The sequence below is a fragment of the Martes martes genome (assembly GCF_963455335.1).
Source record: "Martes martes genome assembly, chromosome: 12".
In the NCBI taxonomy this organism is placed as follows: Eukaryota; Metazoa; Chordata; class Mammalia; order Carnivora; family Mustelidae; genus Martes; species Martes martes.
Window position 1 is genome coordinate 21,913,520 of NC_137900.1, and position 20,538 is coordinate 21,934,057.

Below are 20,538 nucleotides of genomic sequence, written 5' to 3' on the forward strand. Positions count from 1 at the left end.
CTATGCCTAGGATGGCGGTATGCCACCTTCAATATTCATGGCCTTAGTGGAGCCTTGGTAGCTCTTCCCCAGAAGACGTGCAACTTATGAACCAGAGGTGAGTTCTAGATTGTGTACCAGGATACAGATGTTTGGGGGCTTACCATGGAACTCCATGGAATGCTTTTTGTTTTGTTTTTTGGGCCAAGACTGTACACATTCCCACACTTCCAATAGGGCTCTGGAAGGAAGGCAACTCCACCTCAGACTGGGACTCAATATGGGGTGAGTGTGCTAGAGAACACCTGAGGTAGTCTTCTGGACAGCCTCAGGACTGCTCAGTGCTAAAACAAAAAACCTGGTGTCCATGACCTCTCTCACCACCACACTTGTAGCTTCTTGTCCAGGTTATCTTTGACCCTACACTATTTGAATGCTGGGGTTACAGAAAGAATGCAGATTTGATGTTGTGGAGGCCCTGAGGGGGACAATAGGTGGGAAGGGACCCCAGGCAGGGAACCTGAAGAGGTGAGGAGGAGGTACAGGAGGATCTAATATCTATGCGGACAGACCAGCCAATAACCCAGCCTGCCAGTTCCTACATAATCTCATCTTAAGGTCCATTATGGCCAATCCAGTGTACTTTGTGCCACCCTGTAGAGCTTATTCCCGGCAATACTTCTGCCATTGGGAATACTATAGTCTGACATTCTGTCCTCTGCCTCATGCCCCTGTCCTTCCAGCTTATATGTCCCTGTTAATTTTTCTACTCCACATCATTCACTTTCCACTCCTTGCCTATCCAGCAAGGCCTTGTTCTTCCTTTTCTCGCTCTCCAAGGTAGAACTGATGGCTTGTCGGGTGACCAACATTTAAAAAGCACCAGTCCAGCATAGGAAATAGAGTCCATGGTAGTGTAACAGTGTTATCTGGTGACATGTGGTAGTTGCAGTTGTGAGAACAGCACAGCATAGAGTTGCATACCTGACACTAATGTGATATTGCATCAATCATTCCTCAATTAAAAAAAAAAAGGCTCCATTACAAGTGGACCCCATCTAATCTCCTTCAGTCCTTCCTGTGAAAATCTTGTGTCTCTGCCTTTTTTTCTAGAAATGCCTTTCTCTATGTAACTGATTAGTGTTGGATTAAATTTCCCATGTCAAAACTGAGTCTTACCCACAACTGAGTCTACTGATGCCACATGAAATTCAGCCCCAGCACTACCTGGAAATCATTCATTCACTCCACAAATACTTATCCAAGTCCTACTAATGTGAGCAAAATAAATGGAATTAGGTCACTATTTCCTTAGTGCATTCTTTTCTCAGTGTTTTCAGATCTAATTTATTTTATTTTATTTTTAATTTCATTTGAGAGAGAGCAGGAGCACAATCAGGAGTACTGGCAGAGGTAGAGGGAGAAGCAGGCTTTCTGCCAAGTAAGGAGCAGGACTCAATCCCAGGACACCAGGGTCATCAGCTGAACTGAAATCAGATTCTTAACTGACTGAGACACCCAGGTGGCCCTCAGATCTAATTCAAATTTCCTTTACTTTCCTCAAACTTAGGCCACCTTCGCTTACCCAGCAGATGTGCTGGACCACAGCTCACAGAGGAGCAAGAAAGCAGTGATAGAGCTTCTCACAAAACAAAACAAAACAAAACAAAACAAAAGAAAACCAAATGCTTCCCAAAAAATCTCCCCATTCTTCTTTTCCTCTTCCTTCCTGTTATAGGGAAAGAGTTTTCCTTCCCAATCTCAAAGGAAATATACTTTCTGAAATGTCTTTATTGAGAGAGAGCTAACTTCTAGTCTTGATGGACTGATCTACCCTTGCCAGGTCTCCTCCTGACCCCTCCCTGTCCTTATGAGGCACCCAACATCTTTTTTTTTTTTTAAATGATTTTTACTAGAGAAATGTTTAAACATGTCCAAGAGCACATAGAACAATATAGCTTCCCACATATCCGTCACCCAACTTGCACCGTTATCATTGGGCGGGTGTGATACACTGTGATTGAAGTGCAAAAGTCCCTTTAAACATTTTGCCATCCATCTCTGAGATATATGCAATGTGTCCATGTCAAAGCTCTCACATTTCTTTGATATTTATCACTTGGTCTACACACTTATTCAAAACAGGTGTATGCAGCATTTGTGACAAAAAGGCACTGGGCTTTAGAGGTTTTGGCAATCAGTTCTGCTCTGCCTTATAGTCAACCCCAAGGAGCCATTTGAGTGAATTCCTCAACCCCACACAAGAAGTAATCTTACGGAGCAAATTCAGGGCAGAATTTCACTGTCCCTTAATCATTCAGTAAGTGTAATATGCAAAAAGTATAGAAGAACACTGTATATGTTGTAAAAGACTTGACACTATGTGTTTTCAAATATTTAGAAGAAAAATTTGTCCTGTTATTTTCCAAATAAATCACTGTGTTTCACCCTCTTTCCAAAATGGCATTAAAAGTAAAAGATTAGATGGAAACTGCTCAATATCATTAACCACCAGAAAAATGCAAATCGAAATCAATATTTGCCAAAATTTCACACCCATAAGGATGACTAATCAAAAAGAATACAAATGTTGGTGGGAATGTGGAGAAATTAGAACCCCAACCCAATGTTGGTGAGAATGAAAAATGGTACAGGTATTTTAGAAAACAGTATGGCAGTTGCTCAAAATGCTAGACATAGGGTTAACATAGGACACAGCAGTTCCACTTCTTGGTATATATTCACAAGAAATGAAAACACAGGTCTACACAAAAACTTGCAAACAAATGTTTATAGCTATCTTATTTATAAGGTCAGAAGATGGAAACAATTCAAACATCTGTCAACTGAGAAATGGGTAAATTAAATGTAACATATCCCTATAATATAATATTTTTTGGAATAAAAAACACCAATCCATGCCACAATAGTGATGAACCTTGAAAACACGTTAAATGAAAGAAGTCGGTCACTAATGGCCACATAGGACTCCATTCACATGAAATGTCCAGAATAGGAAAATCTAGAAGCAAAAAGTAGTACATCTTAGAGCTGGAGGGAGGAGAGGAGAGGAGAATAATAGCAAAAGGTTGCAGATTTGTTTCTCTTAAGTCATGACAACGTTTAAATGACTGTGGTGATGCATATACTGAAAATCAAGGAATTATACATGTTAAATGGGTGAATTTTATGGTATGTGAGCTGTATTTCAATAAAAGCTGTTAAAACAAGTAAAGGATTTAAAAACAAATGTTAAGGATGATAAGAAGGAACATAAAGGACAAAAGTTGTCAACACATTTTTGGAAGATGGAAATCTGGTGGAGGACTGGTAACTGACTAGCAGAGCAAACAAAGTGCTGGCAAATCATTCACACTGCAAAACCCAGAGGACGAGCAACCTGGTGGCACTACAGAAAAAAGAAATTAGGGATTCCATGTTAGTAAACATGTTGAATTATTGTTCTTTGTTGTTTGTTTTATATTGCATATAATTTCTAAAAAAATTTTTTTTGAGTGGGGATGCTCTTTGCCAGTTTTGTAAAACCTTGTTGAAATGTTAGCATTTCAAATGTGCAGAGAGGATCCCAGGTTTCTTTTATTGGACAGAACTTGAGACAACTGTTTTAAAGGCAGCATTGCACACATCTGGGGTCAGAGATGGCAGAGGCAGTAGCTTCCGGAATCAAAGTCAGAAATCTCAAAGGTTGGGTTAAATTCATTTTTAAAATGTATTTGAAAATAAAGTTGTGGAAAAGTTGCATAGATTGTAAAGCCATAGATGGTAAAACCATATACACTTTATCCAGATTAACCTATTAAGATTTTGACCTGTTTACAATCTCTCTCTCCTTTCCTCCTTCCCCTTCTCTCTATATAAGAAGACGCATATACACATAGGAAAACTATGCATATATTCTTCAATAATTGAGAATACATTTCATGCATCACACACTTTCTCCCTGTATATTTCATAGTGTATTTTTTTTTTAAGATTTTATTTATTTTTTTTTTGACAGAGAGAGACACAATGAGAAGAGGGAACAGAAGCAGAGAGAGTGGGAGGGGAGGAAGCAGGCTTCCTGCTGAGCAGGGAGTCCAATGCAGGGCTTGATCCCAGGACCCTGGGATCATGACCTGAGCTGAAAGCAGACACTTAATGACTGAGCCACCCAGGTGCCCCCATAGTGTATTTCTTATTAAAAAAAATATTCTCTGACACCACAGTTATCTCCTTCAGTAAATTTCACATTGATGCAAAACTTTTAACTAATCTCCCACTCAAATTCCATTTTTATCAATTTATCAAGTAATGTCCTGTGTGTGTGCAAACCTCCTTACAGGAGTTAGTATAGGATGACATACTACATCTAGTTGCTGTGTACCTTTAGTTTCCTTTAATCGGGATCAGTTTCTCAGCCTCTTTTAGAACAAGGCCAGGTTTGAAAAATCAATTCAATGTGCCATATTTACAACTCCTTCTCACCTGGAAATTTTTTTGGGTGGAGATTATCTTGTTCAGATTTTGAAGGATGTTTTTATAGTTGTGAGTCCTAAGGGCCTCAGGGACAGTTAAGACCATACTTTCTATTTAAAAACAATTCCAGGAATTTAAAGATATGTGGGGGGGGATTTTTCTTAACAGACATACGTCCTGCAGTCAAGGTAGGATATGTGAAGTGGGGCAAGCTGGAAGTGTACCTTCCTTTGGGAGAGACAATGGTGAAGCTGTGGATGCAGGTTAAGAAAGGAAAAGAAGGCTGTCATTACTGGCAAACTGTCCTCATATGGGAGGGAAAGGATTGGGTGTCAAGGGCCAAAGAGTGATTCATTAGTGAGGGAATGTAGGCGAGTCAAGTAAGGAAATGATACAGGGCTTAATTTCAACAGTTATTAATCTAAATAATGAAACCGTAAGGGTTCCAACTATTAAATGACTAGGTAGCATGAGGAGAAGAATTAAATACATTTAACCATCAACAAAAATCACATTATTATTTAAAATTGGTGGAGATGACAATAAGGTATTTTGGTGAAAATTCTACAATGGTCTGAAAACATACTTTGTGTGATTTCTATTTTATATTGTGAAGGTGTGTTTTGTGGTCCTAAATATGGTCCATCTTAGTGAGCATTTAATGTGAGCTTGAAAAGTATGTCTATTCTGTGGTTGGATGAGATATTTTATAAATGTCAATTAGAGCAAGTTGATTGATGATGTTGTTTGGGGCAACTATATCTTTACTGGTTTTCTGCCTGCTGAATCTGCCCGTTTCTGTTAAGGACTGTTGAAATCTCCAACAATAACAGTGGCTTCATCCATTTTTTCTTGCAATTATACCAGTTTTTGCCTCACCTATTTTGACACTATGTTTTACATGTATACCTGGTAAGGAGTGTTTGGTCTTCTTGGAGAATTGACCTCTTTATTGTTATGTAATGCTCTTCTTTACCTATGATAATTTTCCTGTTGTGAAATTTGCTTTGTCCAAAATAATAGAGTTACTCCTATTTTCTTTTTGTTAGTGTTAGCATGATACATTTTTTTCTGTGTCTTTGTTTTTAATCTATCTGTATCTTTATATTTAAAGTGAGTATTTCATAGACAATATATAATTGGGTCTTGTTTTTTTCTGTGCTCTGACAGTCTCCTCTTTTAATTGGTGAATTTAGACCACTTCCATTTAGTGATTTTTAAATATAGTTGGATTAATATCTCTACCTTGTCCGTACTGTTAGCTATTCATTATACCTATCCATCCCCTCTTTTTCTTTTTTTTCTGGTTTTAAAAAAGCATTATATATAATTCTATTTTCTCACTTTTGTTAGTCTATCAATTATTCTGTTTAAAGATATTTTAGTGTTTGTCCTAGAGTTCGTAATATACATTTACAAGTACTCTAAGTCCCCTTTCATATAATAGTATATCACTTCATAGATAGTGCAGGAGTGTCCAATTCCTCCTGTCCCCTGTACCACTGATGCCATTCATTTCACTTATCCATGTACTATAATCACTGAACACATTATCATTATTGTTATTATTAGGTCAATTGAGAATAAGATGAATGAAAGTTTTATTTGACCCCCATTCATTCCTTCTCTTCCTTTACTTTATATAGATCTGAGTTATTTTCCTTATCAACAAAGAACTTCTTTTAACATTTATGCAGGGCAGGTCTGTTGCTGATGAATTCCCTGTTTTTATTTGACTAAGTTTTATTTCTCTTTCACTTTTGCAGGATAATATCACTAAATATAAAATTTTGGATTGGTGTTTTTTTTCTTTCAACACTAAACATTTCACTCCAATCTCTTACTTTCATGGTTTATGGTAATAGGTCATAATTCTTACTTTTTTTCATCTAGAGGTAGGGTTTCTATTTCCCTCTGGATTCCTTCAAAATTTTATCTTTTGTTTTCTATCATTTGAATATGATATGTCCAGGTATAGACTTTTTTAGTATTTCCCTGCTTGGTGTACTCTGAACTTCCACAATGTATCACTAACCTGTTATTAATTTGGAAACTCCTTGGCCATTATTACTTTAAACATTTTTTTCTGTTCTTTCTTCTTCTGGTATTTTTTTTTTAAGATTTTATTTATTTATTTGACAGAGAGAGATCACAAGCAGGCAGAGAGGCAGGCAGAGAGAGAGAGAGGAGGAAGCAGGCTCCCTGCTGAGCAGAAAGCCCCATGTGGGGCTCGATCCCAGGACCCTGAGATCATGACCTGAGCTGAAGGCAGAGGCTTAACCCACTGAGCCACCCAGGTGCCCCTTCTTCTGGTATTCTAATTATATATCTGTTATACAGTTTGAAACACAGTTCTTGGGTATTCTAGATTTTAGCAATAAGAAAATTCTTTCTCTCTTTGTATTTCAGTTTGGAATGTTTCTACTGAAACTCCCATATGCAAACTCCCATATTCTTTCCTTGCCTGTACGGACCTACTGATAAGTCAATCAAAGTCATTGTTCATTTGTCATACTGCTTTTGTTTTCTAACGTTTCCTTGTGATTCTTTCATAGAATTTCCCTCTCTTGGCTTACATGCATCATCTGTTTTTATATGTTGTCTACTTTTTACATTAGAGCCCTTAACATAATAATCGTGGTTATTTTAGATTCCATGTATGAGAATTCTGAAATTTGTCATATCTGAATGTGCACCTGATGCTTGGTTTGTCTGATGAGTTTGCTTTTTCTTGCCTTTAGCATGCCTTGTAAGGTTTCTTTGAAAGCCAAACATGATGTATTGGGTAATCAGAACTGAAATAAAGAGACTTTTAATGTGAAGTCTTATGTTAGTCTGGTTAGGTTTTGGGGTATGTTTAATATTTACTGTAGCTATGCATATCAGAGGCTGCAGTTTCCTTTAGTGTCCTTGTTTTTGTCTCTCCTAGTGTCTTTAGGTTTCCCTAAATCTCCCTACATAGAAACTATACCAGTGGCGTCTGGGTGGCTCAGTGGGTTAAAACCTCTGTCTTCAGCTTGGGTTATGGTCCCAGGGTCCTGGGATCGAGCCCTGTGTTGGGTCTCTGCTCAGTGGGGAGCCTGCTTCCCCCCAACCCCCACCGCCTGCCTCTCTGCCTACTTGTGATCTTTGTGTCAAGTAAATAAATAAAATCTTGAAAAAAAAAAAAAAGAAACTATACCTTGCAGTTCTTTTTAGCTATGATCCTGTTCCTACACCAAAACTATCAATATTGTAGCAAGGTGTCAGGGGAGGGGATAAGATTAATCATTAGTCTTTTAATGGGTTTATGTCTCTGGATTATGATGTTCGCTAGTGTTTAAAGTTTTGTTTTTTTGTTCCACTCTATCAGTGAGAAAAGAAGCCTAGAGGGGGCTGCTGTAGTTGGTAATGTACCTTCTCCCATGGGTCATAATGCTCTGGTAGGCTTTTCCCATTGAGTAGACTTCTGTTATGAAAACACACTGGGAATATTTCACAATGTTTCCAAACGGTTACCTTTCTCTTTTCTCTCCAACACTACACTCCCCCGCCAGAAATATGAGCATTTTTTTCATTTCTTTTGTAGTTCTTTACTGTGAGAACCAGGTTGGGTTGGGTCGCTGGTAATACAACCCATAAATAAATGGGGGTCCCCATTAGATTGTGACCCCAGGAGTTTCTCACTCTCATGCTAGCCCATATGCATCCTCCAGCAATTTGTCAAAGTGTCTGTTTAAGTGTTCCTACCAAGAGAGCAGTGTTGAGCCTCCAGTGTCTTCTGTTTCAGGTAAGCGAATCTTAGGTATGATTTTGTGCACTGACACTCTTGGAAGATTTGAGGTAGTAGTTTGCCACTATGGTTCCAAGAAATGTTATTGATTTTTAGTCTATTCAGCATTTTGCTTCTTTCACAGACTGAAGTGATGACTCCCAGGCTTTTTAAATGTTAGATCTGGAACCAGAAGTTGCCCTTCAGAGAATGACTCTTTGTTTTCCTGTTCCTCTTCCCACATTTCTAAATGAGTTTGGTAGGGTCAGAGAAACACCTAAAATGGGAAGTCTTAGGAAAGAACAGACATTAACTCCTCTAGGAAAGGAGATCTGACAGGGCGAAGGATTAAGGAAGCACTAAGGTTTCCACTTGAAACACATAGTCTATTTTGGTATGGTGGTGGCTCTTGGGTAAAAGCCCAAACACAATGATTCTGCAGTTCTGGATTGGGTTATTTGGAGAGTATGAGGTCTGTGTAAGAAAACAAATTTTCCCAGGTCTTGATCATGAGACACATTCCCATGTCAAGCATCACTCAATCAAGCCTGCCTTTACATTGGGCTTATCAGGAGAACAGTGCTGAGCCTCTGAGAAGAGACTGGGGTCTGAGCTATAGCCTAGGATACAGGGTCTACCTAAGGGAGCACAGATGTGACTATCGGGCTTCAGTTTGTAGGTCCTCATTGAACAAAGAACTTCTGAGTGAGAATATCAAGTGTGGACCTCCCAGACAAAATCCTCCTTTGTTTTTCAAAATAAAACCTTAAAATTGAGGAAAGCAAGGAACACCAAGTTCTATAAATTAAAATACAGTCCTGGTGTTCTTGGATAAAGAATGTCTCCATTTCTGAGAGAAGAGTGAGAGATGAGTCCCCACCCCCCATTCTTTTCTTTTTGTTCTAGCATCAGGGGCAAAGCCAAGAGGACGAAAGGTGGGACTCTGGAAGGTAAGGTTCTGCCTATTCCACCTGAGCTCTCCAAGACTGACCCTTCCTGTCCTTTCCATGAGGGCTCAGGTCCATGATCTCTGAGGATGCCAGCTGCTAGGTACATTCCCTCTCAGAAAACAGAGGCCTCAGAGAAGAGGCTCATGGAAATGCAGCCAGAATGCAAAACCCTCCTCAGATTCCCTGCTCTGACCATTACTGAGCATGAAGCAGTGATGGATCTGGGCAATGGGTGCTGTCCAATATGTAGCCATGTGAGACATTAAGAGTCAGAACTTCTGAAGTTCTGAGACTTTCTGAAAGACCTGTGACATCATGGACACTCAACTTCCTTTTTGAGGTAACCATTGACCCATGTTCCACATAGGGCAGTTTTCAGTATCACATGGGATAGATAATACATACAAAAGCCCATTGTGAGTGATAAAATAATGTAAGTTTTATTATCATTGATCATGTGACCTTATATCCTAATACTTGGTGCTTTCCAAGTCCAATCTACCAAGGATATCTTTAAAGGACACTCTATTCAGGCTTCTATAAGATCTCTCACTTCTATATTCATTATTCTCCTGGTTTCCCAGTGTGGAAAACTTGCCAGAGAGAAGTAGGGGAGGCAAGAAAGGTGCTTTCTCTTCTGTAAAGGTGAGTAAACATAACCTTCTTCCCTGCACCCCTCTTTTAGGCAGAGTCTATGTATTTCTGGATCCTCAGGGAAGCCTGGAATTGACATAGGATGGAAAATTCTCAGAGTTAGAATTTGAAAGTCTTGGGGATGTTGGTGGGTGGGGGGATACCTTTGCCAGACCAGCCAGGGTCACATATATTTGTTCTGGTCCTGGTTACAACTTTTTACGTCCTATCTCCCATAGCCCCCTAGGCTGGCATCATGATACCATCCACTTTCAACAACTATTATGTCCAGACCCCTTCTGTGAGGTGTGTAACAGCACACTGCTGAGGTGAATTGGCTGCTGTTCCAGAGGCCCTGGAAGATGCTACTCCCTCTGTGATCCCCTTGGTTTCTACAGCTTCTGTGACTGACTCATCATTCACTTTGTCTCCTGACTTCTCTGCAGTTGCTCCAGGAGACCTAATACCAGCCTTGTTGCCTGAGCCTTCCCCCCAATCCCCTCCATCTTCTTACCTAACGCAATGACCCCTTTAGCTGGCTTTTGCTTACCTTCACCCCTAGGTACTCCCTGCCACTAGAGCCAAAAGCCTAGGATTCTTAATTTCCAGAGAATCATTCCATACCTCTACCCCCTGCCTTTCCTCCTTCCCTACCATATGATGGTCAGACAAGAGGCGACTTTACCTCTGAATCCCATCTCCACTCTTGACCCCACCATTTCACAAAATAACAACCTCTTACCACATCTGTCTCAGACAAGGAAACCCACTGATTCATTTGCTTGTCATCATGCACCACCACCTCTGTCTGTTTCACCACTGCCAGACTGCCCTTTAACTGTGATTCAATCTAAATCAATTTCCATCTCATTGAAATCTGTTCCTGAGAATTCATCTCCAGATAGTCCTGGTGGGATATCTACTTATGTCCCAACAATTAGAGGTAGTGACTGTTCAAACCCATTGAGTTCCGAATTCACCTATTGGCAGGCCCATGCCAAGAACATGTTCCTCCCCACATTATCACACTCTGATGTTCACCAAGAGCAAGTCTACCTCCATCAACCAGAAAACTGTCTCTGGAGAGACTCTGCTACTAGACAGAAGGAGGCCAGTGAAATTTCTTTTCCTGGTTTTATCTTCCAGGCCCTATTGGAGAGACAAATGGAGAAAAGAATGGATTTCCAGATTTTAGAGAAGAAAGTAAAAGAGGAGGGGCCATCTTCCAAACAAATGTGGTCAGAATATCAATGGACATCTTTAGGGAATTTGTTGCATCCACTTGATGTACAGGTCACCACAGCCTCCAAAAGTGGCTGGAACACTGAAGGCAAACCAGAGCAGCTCTCTATTTATCAACAGCTCCTCTATGTCAAGGCTTTGGCAGAAAACTTGCATCAGAAATATAGCCAGCTCTTCTGGGGTCTTCCTTCTTTGCACAGTGAGTCCTTAGTAGCCACTCTCCTGATTTCTAGTAGTACTTCCCCACTAGAGTCTCACTTTGTCTTATTCAATGGAATTCATAATACCTCTGCCATCAAAATACAAGCACCTCCACCACTTCCTCATTCCCAACCATTTCCTCTCCCCATTGTACACCCCCAATCCTTGCCTCAAACCCTGTCCCCATCCCAGCCTCCACCTTTCACTAAGGTGAACACCCACGCCCATTTTCAATCCTGCCTCCCGATCATACCACCTTCTTCATCCCTGATTAGGGACTGTGGAGTGTCTTTCCATAGATCCAAGAATGAATCAGACTCTCCTATCTTGACTGAAAATCAACACCTGGGATGGCACGTGTTGCAGAAGCAACAGGAAAGTTTGTGGGCTTTAGTCCCTGTGTTCCAGAAACCTGAAGAAACCATTTGTCCTCGAGCTCCCAACATTCCGCTGGTTAGCCGGTCATCCCATGCCTATGTACCAGTCTCCATCCTTCCTGGCCATTTTCCTATCATCTGTGAACCCCAGGAGACACTGGAGTTACATAGCCCAAGGACAGTAATCCCACACTGGTGCCTCCATGACTGTAGAAATCTAGACTCCCTAGCAGTGATGGAGCCTCAGCACACATTATCAGAACTCTCTCAGCAAAAAGGCAGACACATTCACCCACAATTCTCTGAGTTTCAGAGCCATAGTAACAGGGATCTAGCAAAGACTGAATTGAATCTCCCTGGAAGTTTCATTGAGAGGGTCCAAACAAAGTTTCAGCTAAGGAAGGATATGAGGAGGAATCTTGGGTATATTCTAGAGAAGAGTCCAGAAGACAGGCCACAAAGGGTCTCAGAATGCCACCGAGTGAAGGGTCTGAGGGCAGCCTTGGAGACAAGTAACTGTGTGTGTCATTCAAGGAATCACTCGGGGAATGAACTATTGAATGTCTCAAGGAAGGACACAGATCAGAATCAAATGAAAAGTAATCTTAGTTTACATTTGAGCAAGAAGTTTTGGCAGATCACTGCGGGTAGGATTCCTATAGGTGTGTGTTATTCGTGGCTGGCTGATGACAATACATTGCCTTTTTCTGGGAGTTCCCAGACTGCTCTGGAAAACACAGATTCTAAAAAGACAATGGTGGGTAGTGTTTCCTGCCAGAGCACCACTCGAGAGCATTCTTTTCTTGATCCCAGTACACGACAGGTGCTAGAGGCCCATATTATTAGATTTCGCATGAGTCAAATGTGGGGTCTACCCCTCAGGGTTCTTGAATCCATAAAATTCTATAAATTGAGAGAAGCCAAAACATGGTCTCTTCCCCAGTTTGACTTCCCCTCCTCAGCCATGCATACTTCTGGGGTAGATTCCAAAGCTGACTTTTTAAAACTTCTTGAGGGAAGCTCTAAACCTTTTTTCAGAAACAGGGTGAGAAAAACAAAGTCAGTCCCCACTGTGGATCATCCTCTCCCCACTATATCATCTGTGAAAAATGAAGGACAGGGTAGCCTGAAGGCATCACACTCTGACACTGACCATAAGACTTCAGAGTGTATCCAGATAGCTCAGTTGGGCAGCCAGACTTTTCAGCCCTTTACACACAGCATCAGAGCTCAAGTGCGACCCAGTGAGACTGGACAAGACAACACATGTGGCCCAGAGGTACCCACAAGTCAAGCTGGGGCTGGACATGAGCCAATGCATGAGAATGTGAGTTCCAGTAACAGAGTAGAAATGGAACAGAAATGGAAAGTGATGGTGGAGAAGAATTTACAACACTTTGCTATGCCCAACCTGTCCAGGGATATATTTGACACCAAGGAGCTGTATACCCTTCAATCCCAATCTTGGGAAATCTTGACAACCAGTGAGTTGGGAAGCTCCAAAGTGATAAACGTCAACATGAATAAAGTAGAAACTGCCATGACCATGGAACACCCCTCACCAAAAATACTGGTTCCCCAAGATTCTAAACCATCAGACCTGAAAAGACAGATCCTGAGTGAGTTAAAATTTAAACTGGAGAGTGAGGAGCATAACCAGGCTCAAGGATGTCCCACTGACAAGTGCCTTCCTTCAGATAGCCTGACTTCGAAGGCTTCACTGACCCAGTCCCAGAGTGTGTGCAGCGGGGACCTGGAAGCATCCCAGGTGCTGCACGTCCAACTGAAGGACAGCAGAATTAGCACGGAGGAGCACCAGGAATCCTGGGACTCAAAACTGTCCTTCTGTATGGGCCAGCCTACGAGTTTCTCACAAAGAAGAAGTGCAAAGAAAGTGAGACCTCAGGATCCCAAAGCAAGAAAATGCAGAAGTGAGGACTCAGGAGTAGGGACATCTGTAGGCAGAGAGGAGAGCCTCCATGCTGAGGACAGAAAATTAGAGAGTGCTTCCTCAATTCTGTCACAGAATGAACTGTTACCTCTCGAAAGTTACTTTAGAAAAAAGATGAGGCAATTTTCTCAGTGGATCAATTCCAAGAAAAAAATCACAGGGCATCAAGAAAGTCCCCAGCAAAAAGCCAAGTTCATGTCCACCTTACTGCAGCACCAAGACCCAGCTGAAAGTGTGGCTACTTTTGGGAGTGATCGGCCTCCTGAAGCTCAGAAGCTCACTACCTTTGGGAAGGTCCTAGAAGAGAAGGTGGCACGTATGCATGGATGTGAGGCCTCAGAGTTAAGCCAGCAGCAGGAGGAACTACAGGCCCATGTAGGGCCTGACAAGAGACCTCCTTCAAATAATTGGGTTCTTTCTGACCCACAACAAGAGAAACGGGCAAGTATCAAGTCCTGCAGCCAAGAAACTCTCTGTGCTGCGCAGAAATGTCCTACAAGGATCAGACGGAACAGAGATAGGGTCAGACAGCCCCAGAAAGGTGAAGTCTTTGAGAGTCAGCTATTAAGCCAGAGTCAATGCCCTTCTTCCCTGCCTTCTAGAGAGTCTGAGCCTCATCCAAGCCCCACCTGTGTGCATCAAGTATGCCAGGTCCTTTGGGCCACCAGGGGTGACCCTGATGAAAGTACTGTGTTTAGCGATTTGACTCTTCTACTCAGGCAGAAAATGCTTCTCCAGCACCTCCAGGGAGAAAAATTTCCCTAAGGAAATCATTCAGTCCTTGTTGAGAAAGCTTCACAATTTTCATGACAATATATCCTCTGATGAGAACAACCTTCAGCACCACCAAGAATATTAATCCTCTCCAATAAATATTTTTTTCTCTAATAGAGAGTGGAGTTCTCTGTGTGCTGGGACTGGGGCTGGGGCTTGCACTCAGGGAAAGGAAGCAGTGCATTCAACTCTTAGTAGTTAATGCTTTTGGCTTCTACAAGTACACCAGTCCCTTGTACAAAGTCGGACAGTGGCCTTCTCAGTTTTATCCTGGGGTTCTTTATTTGATCCTGCTCTGATATCCTGTATTTAAAACATTTACTTTTTTTTTTTTTTTCATAAGAAGTATAACGTGCTTACTCTGAAAACCTTCAGGCCTTTACAAATAGTGAGAAAAACCCTTAAAGTCTAGAACTTGATTTAAACTCTCTTTAATCTCCTCCCAAAGTCTTTGTTGGATCGGACACTATGTCAGCTAGGCCTCACCTCCTGGAGGCTATTCAGGCCCAGTGATACCGTTTCAACATATGAATATATTGGATAGTCGTTGAGCATGAAGTCAGTGCCCTCAAGGATGGTGCCAGGGACACTGTCCTCCTATATGGTGCCTGCCTTCCCAGACATGCAACATTTTTCTCCAAGGTTACAGTAATTGAGGGGTGCATTAAGTATCTATTGCTGTGTAATGGATATTCCAAAATTTAGTGGGTTAAAAAATACATACTTATTATCTCATGGCTTTTGTGGGTCAGAAATTTGGGTGAGGCCTACCTGGATTCTCTGCTTCAAGGTTGCATTTAAGGTGTCAGCTGAGGCTACATTCTCATCTGGAGTCTTGACTGGGGAAGGACCAACTCCCGTACTCATTCACATAATTGCTGGCAGGATGCAGTTCCTCAAAGTCTGTTGGAATGAGATCCTCAGTACCTTGCTGGCTCTTGGCTGGATCTGGCTGGTTCCTTATCATGTGGGCTTCTCCAGCATGGCAGCTTACTTCATCAAGGCAAGAAGAGAGTTTGCAAACAAGATAGATTTACAATCTTTTGGAAACTAGCAATGTAAATGACATCCTATTACCTTTCCTTTATTCTATCACTCAGAGGAAAATCACTAAGTCCAGCCTATGCTTAAAGGGAAGTGTAATTACACAAGGGTGTGAACACCAGGAAGTGGGGATGATTGGAATCTTCTGAGAAGTCTTCCTAATGCAAGGGTTTCTTCTTGGACACCTTCCTCAGTATGCTGGTGCAAAAGTCTCCAAACATGCCAAGTGGATCTTTGTTCTCATTCATGTCCAAGTCATCAAGGTCAAAATTGCTTAATGGCTAAATGAATTGGCACCTGGTATGTAACCATCAAAGAGATTGGAGCATCCAAAGAAGGAAGGAAATGTGATATAGAGAGATAAAGGCAGTTTGGGTTTATCCTGAATGGTTAAGTAAAATAAACCCTGAGAACCACCTGACTTACCAGTATTCAAACTGGGGTTGGGGGTAGGGAGGGAAGCTGGTGTAATATAGCTCATCTGGGTCTACTACAGTCTCTCTATTTTGACCTAGCTCCCAGACCATAGGTGTGTAGAAGTAACCTTCAGCTTCTGTGGACCTAGCTAACGTTATAGAGGAAGGAATCTATGTGTTGCAAGGTTTAATTTCTGTTATTGTTAATATATTTAATATAGCACATCCATCATTTCAAATTTAATTCTCATAGCTTGAACATCAGCGAGAATGGGTCACTCAACTGTTGGAAAAGGCAGTACTAGGGATCTTAGAGCACATACTCCCATTTTGGGATATTTTCCATGTACCCATGTCTTGAAGGCTCTGATGCCTGGGAACTCTGTCACACTCAGGCACCCCTGTTCTTTCCATGATCCCAGGGTTCCTGAGACCACACTGCCCCTCCTAGGATTCTGTCTGCTTCGGCACCTAGGAGTCTTTCTGGCAGGGATGTCCCTCACTGGAGCTGACTTCTAAAAGTTCTGATTTTGTGCTCTGCTACTCTATCACTTGCCTGTATCCAGCTGATGGAGGCTCCCTCCCCTCGCCTCCATGGTTTATCTTCCCATATATAGCCTCGGATTCCCTCCTTTCCACCTCCTACCTGGCAGAACATGGTCACTTTTCTATTTGATGAGTTGTAGGTATTCTTTTCTTCGATCTCCCCTTGATTTTACAGTTGTTTGGAATGATTTGATAGCTATCTAGCTGAATTCCTGCAACCAGACAAAAGTAAGGTCTCTTACTCCTCTGCCATCTTGGACTGCAATCTCAATGCAGATTTCTTAATCCCCTCTCGTAGAAGGGCAACCTGAAGGACAGAGAAGGTAATATATATTCAGTGGGCTAGCATGAAAGAGGGAGCCAGTGATCGAGAGCCCCCTTATATTGTGAGGAATTATTTGGATGTAAAAGACGGGAAATACAAGTTAACTGACTTAAAAGGAGAATCTGTTGACTTAGGTACCTGAAAAAGTCTGGGAATAAAGCTGGCCTAAAGTACAAGGGTTCATGCTGGGGCTCAACTGATGCCTTCAAGATTCACTTTCCATCTATTTCTTGGCATTCTGGACAGACTTTCTGTCTGACAATTTTGTAGCTTAAGTGTATCTTTCAAGTTTTATGTGTAGCTAAAAATGATTGTGTCTTTCAGTAGTCCCTGCAGAAAATCCCACTGTGCCTTATTGGCTCCACTTTTGTCACATGCCCATCCCTGACCAATCACTGTTGTTAAAAGCACAATATCACCTTTTGGCCAATCCTGAGTTATAGATGCATTCTTAAAATAGGAGTGTTAGGGAAAGACAACTCTACCTGCCCATAGACTGAGACTGAGAATGGGGTTAGTTCCCCAGAGATCAATAAAGGGACCATTTCCAGAAGGTGAGTGAACGCTAGGTATCAAAAATAAAACAGATGTCTACTCCAGACCTCTTTCTCTGCCCCATTTCTGCTTTCTTGTCCAGAGTTATGCCATGACTAAAGCCTGGAGTTGTAGGAAACGCTGATTCTGAGGAGACTTAGGGATAAGAAAGAGGTGGGATGGGGTCCAGGAGACGAACCTGAAGTAGGAGGAATCAGAGTCCCCAACATCCATGTGGATAGACCATCCAAGGAATCTGGTCTCTCACTGTTCACCCCTTCTCATCCTTGAGCCCTTTACTTCCATTTCAGTTTAGTTACGGCCATATCCTAGAACTTATCACCAGGAACACTTCTGCCATCTGAAAAGACAGTCTGACATTCCACCCGATTTCATCCTTTCAGCTTATGCCCTCAGTATGCCAATTCTTCAACTTAGTCAGGAACTACAAGACACTTTATACATCTCCCTGTCCATCTGACAATGGTTTGTCTCATTTCCTCCTTCTCCAAGGAAAACTTCATGGTTCATCACTTAATTCCAAACCTAAAGAGCTCTTTTTTTTCTTTAAATTTTTATTGATTTTTTAAATTTCTTTTCAGTGTTCCAGAATTTTGTGTTTATGCACCGCACCCAGTGCTCCATGCAATACGTGCCCTCACCACCAGCCTCAATACCCACCACCAGCCTCACCCAACCTCCCACCCCTTCGCCCGTCAACACCCTCTGTTAGTTCCTCAGAGTCCACAGTCTCTCATGGTTTGTCTCCCCCTCCAATTTCCCCCAGCTCCCTACTCCTCTCCATCTAAGAGGTCTACTTTTGACAGCTTTTCATTCGCCTTTCATCTGTCATGCCGGGCAAAAGGTAGTTGTGTCTTTTTTAGACCTGTATTCTAATAAAGGGGTGATTCATCTAAGATAAAATCAACACAAGTAATTATGTCGATGCCACCATGAATGTTCTATAGTATTAGTCAGCTTCAACAATCCCTGAAAACAACCCATTAGTTCCTTCAGTGTTTAGTGTGCACTAGGCATTCTTCGAAGCATAAGGGACACACCAGCGAAGGAAACAAAGCTCCCTGTCTTGGCCGACCTCATAGGATTGTTCTTTAGTCAATTCTCTTACCTAAGTGTTCAAAACGATTTCACTTTTCTACAATTCTCCAGTCTCCTCACTCGTTGAGCGTATGTGCTGGATCACGGCAGGGGAATAAAAAGTCACCAGAACTTTTCATCATTAAAAAACTTCAAAAGAGTAACAAAATTAACACGTGAACACCTATCCCTTCTTTTTTCTTTCCTTCCTCTTATACTGGAAGTTTTTCCTCAGGGATCTGTCCGTGCTTCCCAACTTACAGCACTTTTTTTCACTGTTTGAATATTTGGCTTAATCATCTACTTTTCTCGAAAACTGGGAACATATTTACCTCAATACAGTCTGGCACGCCAGCAGAGTTCAGAAACTTCTAGGCAGAAGAGCCAGTAAAGGAAAGGATTTCAAAGACGAGGTTCTGACCAGCCTGCTCTGGGGGCGGAGCCACGCACAGGGCGAGTCGCACCTGGGGGTGTGGTTACGTACAGGGGAAGCCACACCCTGCGGCGGGTCACGTCCAGGAGGGGACTGCATCCAGGGGCGGGCTTCAACTCGGGAAAGCCACACCCAGGGGCGGTATTACCACAGGGTGAGCCACGCTCAGGGGCGGGCCAGGTCCAGGTAGGCGCCCTCGGGATGGGGCCACGTGGAGGTTGAGCCACACCTGGGGTGGTGACTGTGTCCGGGGCAAACCGTGCCAAGAGCGGGACAACGTTCAGGACAACGCGTAGTCGGGGGCGGCTCACGTCCAGAGTGAGCCCGATCTAGGTGCGGGGCTGAGGAGGCTGTGGTGTTTGCTTCTTCATGGCGGCGGTGCTGTACCGTCTGATTGTTAAGCATTTCACCTCAGTCTTCTGGATCCTGTGTCCATCACTTCTGAAAGTCGAGTTTTGATTTGCCTCAAAGTCAGATTTTGACGGAGAACTTCCGGATATCAGAACGACCTTCCCTTCTGCCCAGAAGGACCCTTCCCACAGTCGGCCTTTTCCATCCTGGCTGCTGGCTCTAGCGGCCTCTCAACGCCTAACGGCCTCAGAGAACGTGCTGAGGCTTGGGGGTGGGGCCGCGCCTGGGCCCCGCGAGCCGCCTTTGCGGAGGTCACTGGATGGAACTTGCTGAGGTGATCCTAGTAATAAGTATAGCGGCGCTATGGACCACTGTTAAGACTTCACCTTGTACCAGCTGCCTGCCCTTGTACAAGCAGCCTGTCTCAGATCTCATCTATTATTTGCAGAGATAATAATATCTGACAGGGGTGGCCCTGAGACTTGGAATGAAGTGAAAAATTTAGAGTAGTGTTAAGGGTTGATGTTATTGAAGGGTTTGGGGCGCCTGTGGTGACCTCGTGGGACTTCCGGCCCCCGGAGAGCCTAGTGCCTTGCAAGTGCTTGCGCTGGTCGGGACAGTGAGACGTCAAGATGTGATTCATACACTAAATTAACAGTCATCATTTCTGATTCGCTGCAGAACCCGAAATTGGAAGGATGGTCACAGTTCGCCAGTTTTCAAACAAGCCAACAAGAGCTTCAACCGCTGGGACCTAGCGGTGAGTTCAGTAGGAATGGTTGGTGGGAACCTCAGGTATAGGTCAATCGAGGCATTATGGACAGGCTAGAGGCAGAGCCATTTGTCACCCCTTGCATGAACCAGGATAGCAGGACGCGCACCTCTCCAGCAGGCAGGACTACGTGTCTTTGATTAGGCAGAAACACTCAGGTAATTGCCTTCAATTGCGGGCATTGATACCTTCATGCCTACTGTGTGTCCTGGTTTTGTGTTAGGAAGCGTCACCATGTTTATCATAGTAAGAGGTGGAAGAGAATCCCATTTGTGACTGTTTCCACTATTAGAAAGTATTAAATATGAATTTGAAAGATATGTTAAGCTAGAATAAACTTCGTAGATTCCCACTTTCAAAACAATTACTGTTAACTTTCTGGTGCATCTTCTTAGAGATTTTACTATGTCTACTTTTTAAAAAAATTAATTTATTTATTTGACAGAGATCACAAGCTGGCAGAGAGAAGGCAGAGAGAGAGGAAGAGAAGCAGGCTCCCTGGCAAGCAGGGAGCCGGATCTGGGCTCGATTTGACGACCGTGGGATCATAACCTGAGCAGAAGGTAGAAGCTTTAACCCACTGAGCCACCCAGGTGCCCTACTATGTCTACTTTTAATACTGCTTAAATAATATATATTTTAACTGAAAAACACTATCATAAACATTTTTAAGTTAGTATAAACG

The 20,538-nt window shown here is 42.5% G+C and overlaps 1 protein-coding gene across 1 annotated transcript; it reads left to right on the plus strand.

Moving 5' to 3' along the window:
- Positions 1 to 11: 11 nt before the first annotated feature.
- LOC308353297 (spermatogenesis-associated protein 31D1-like) lies at positions 12 to 19,910 on the plus strand (the record flags this gene model as incomplete). Its single annotated transcript, XM_080820172.1, is given in 14 exon segments — positions 12 to 17; positions 8,098 to 8,224; positions 9,741 to 9,795; positions 10,029 to 10,105; positions 10,108 to 10,131; positions 10,134 to 10,283; positions 10,286 to 10,342; positions 10,345 to 10,378; positions 10,380 to 14,202; positions 15,125 to 15,337; positions 16,639 to 16,663; positions 18,640 to 18,884; positions 19,202 to 19,392; positions 19,763 to 19,910. Coding segments are annotated over 14 exon segments (5,175 nt in total).
- Between the last annotated feature and the right edge of the window lie 628 nt (positions 19,911 to 20,538).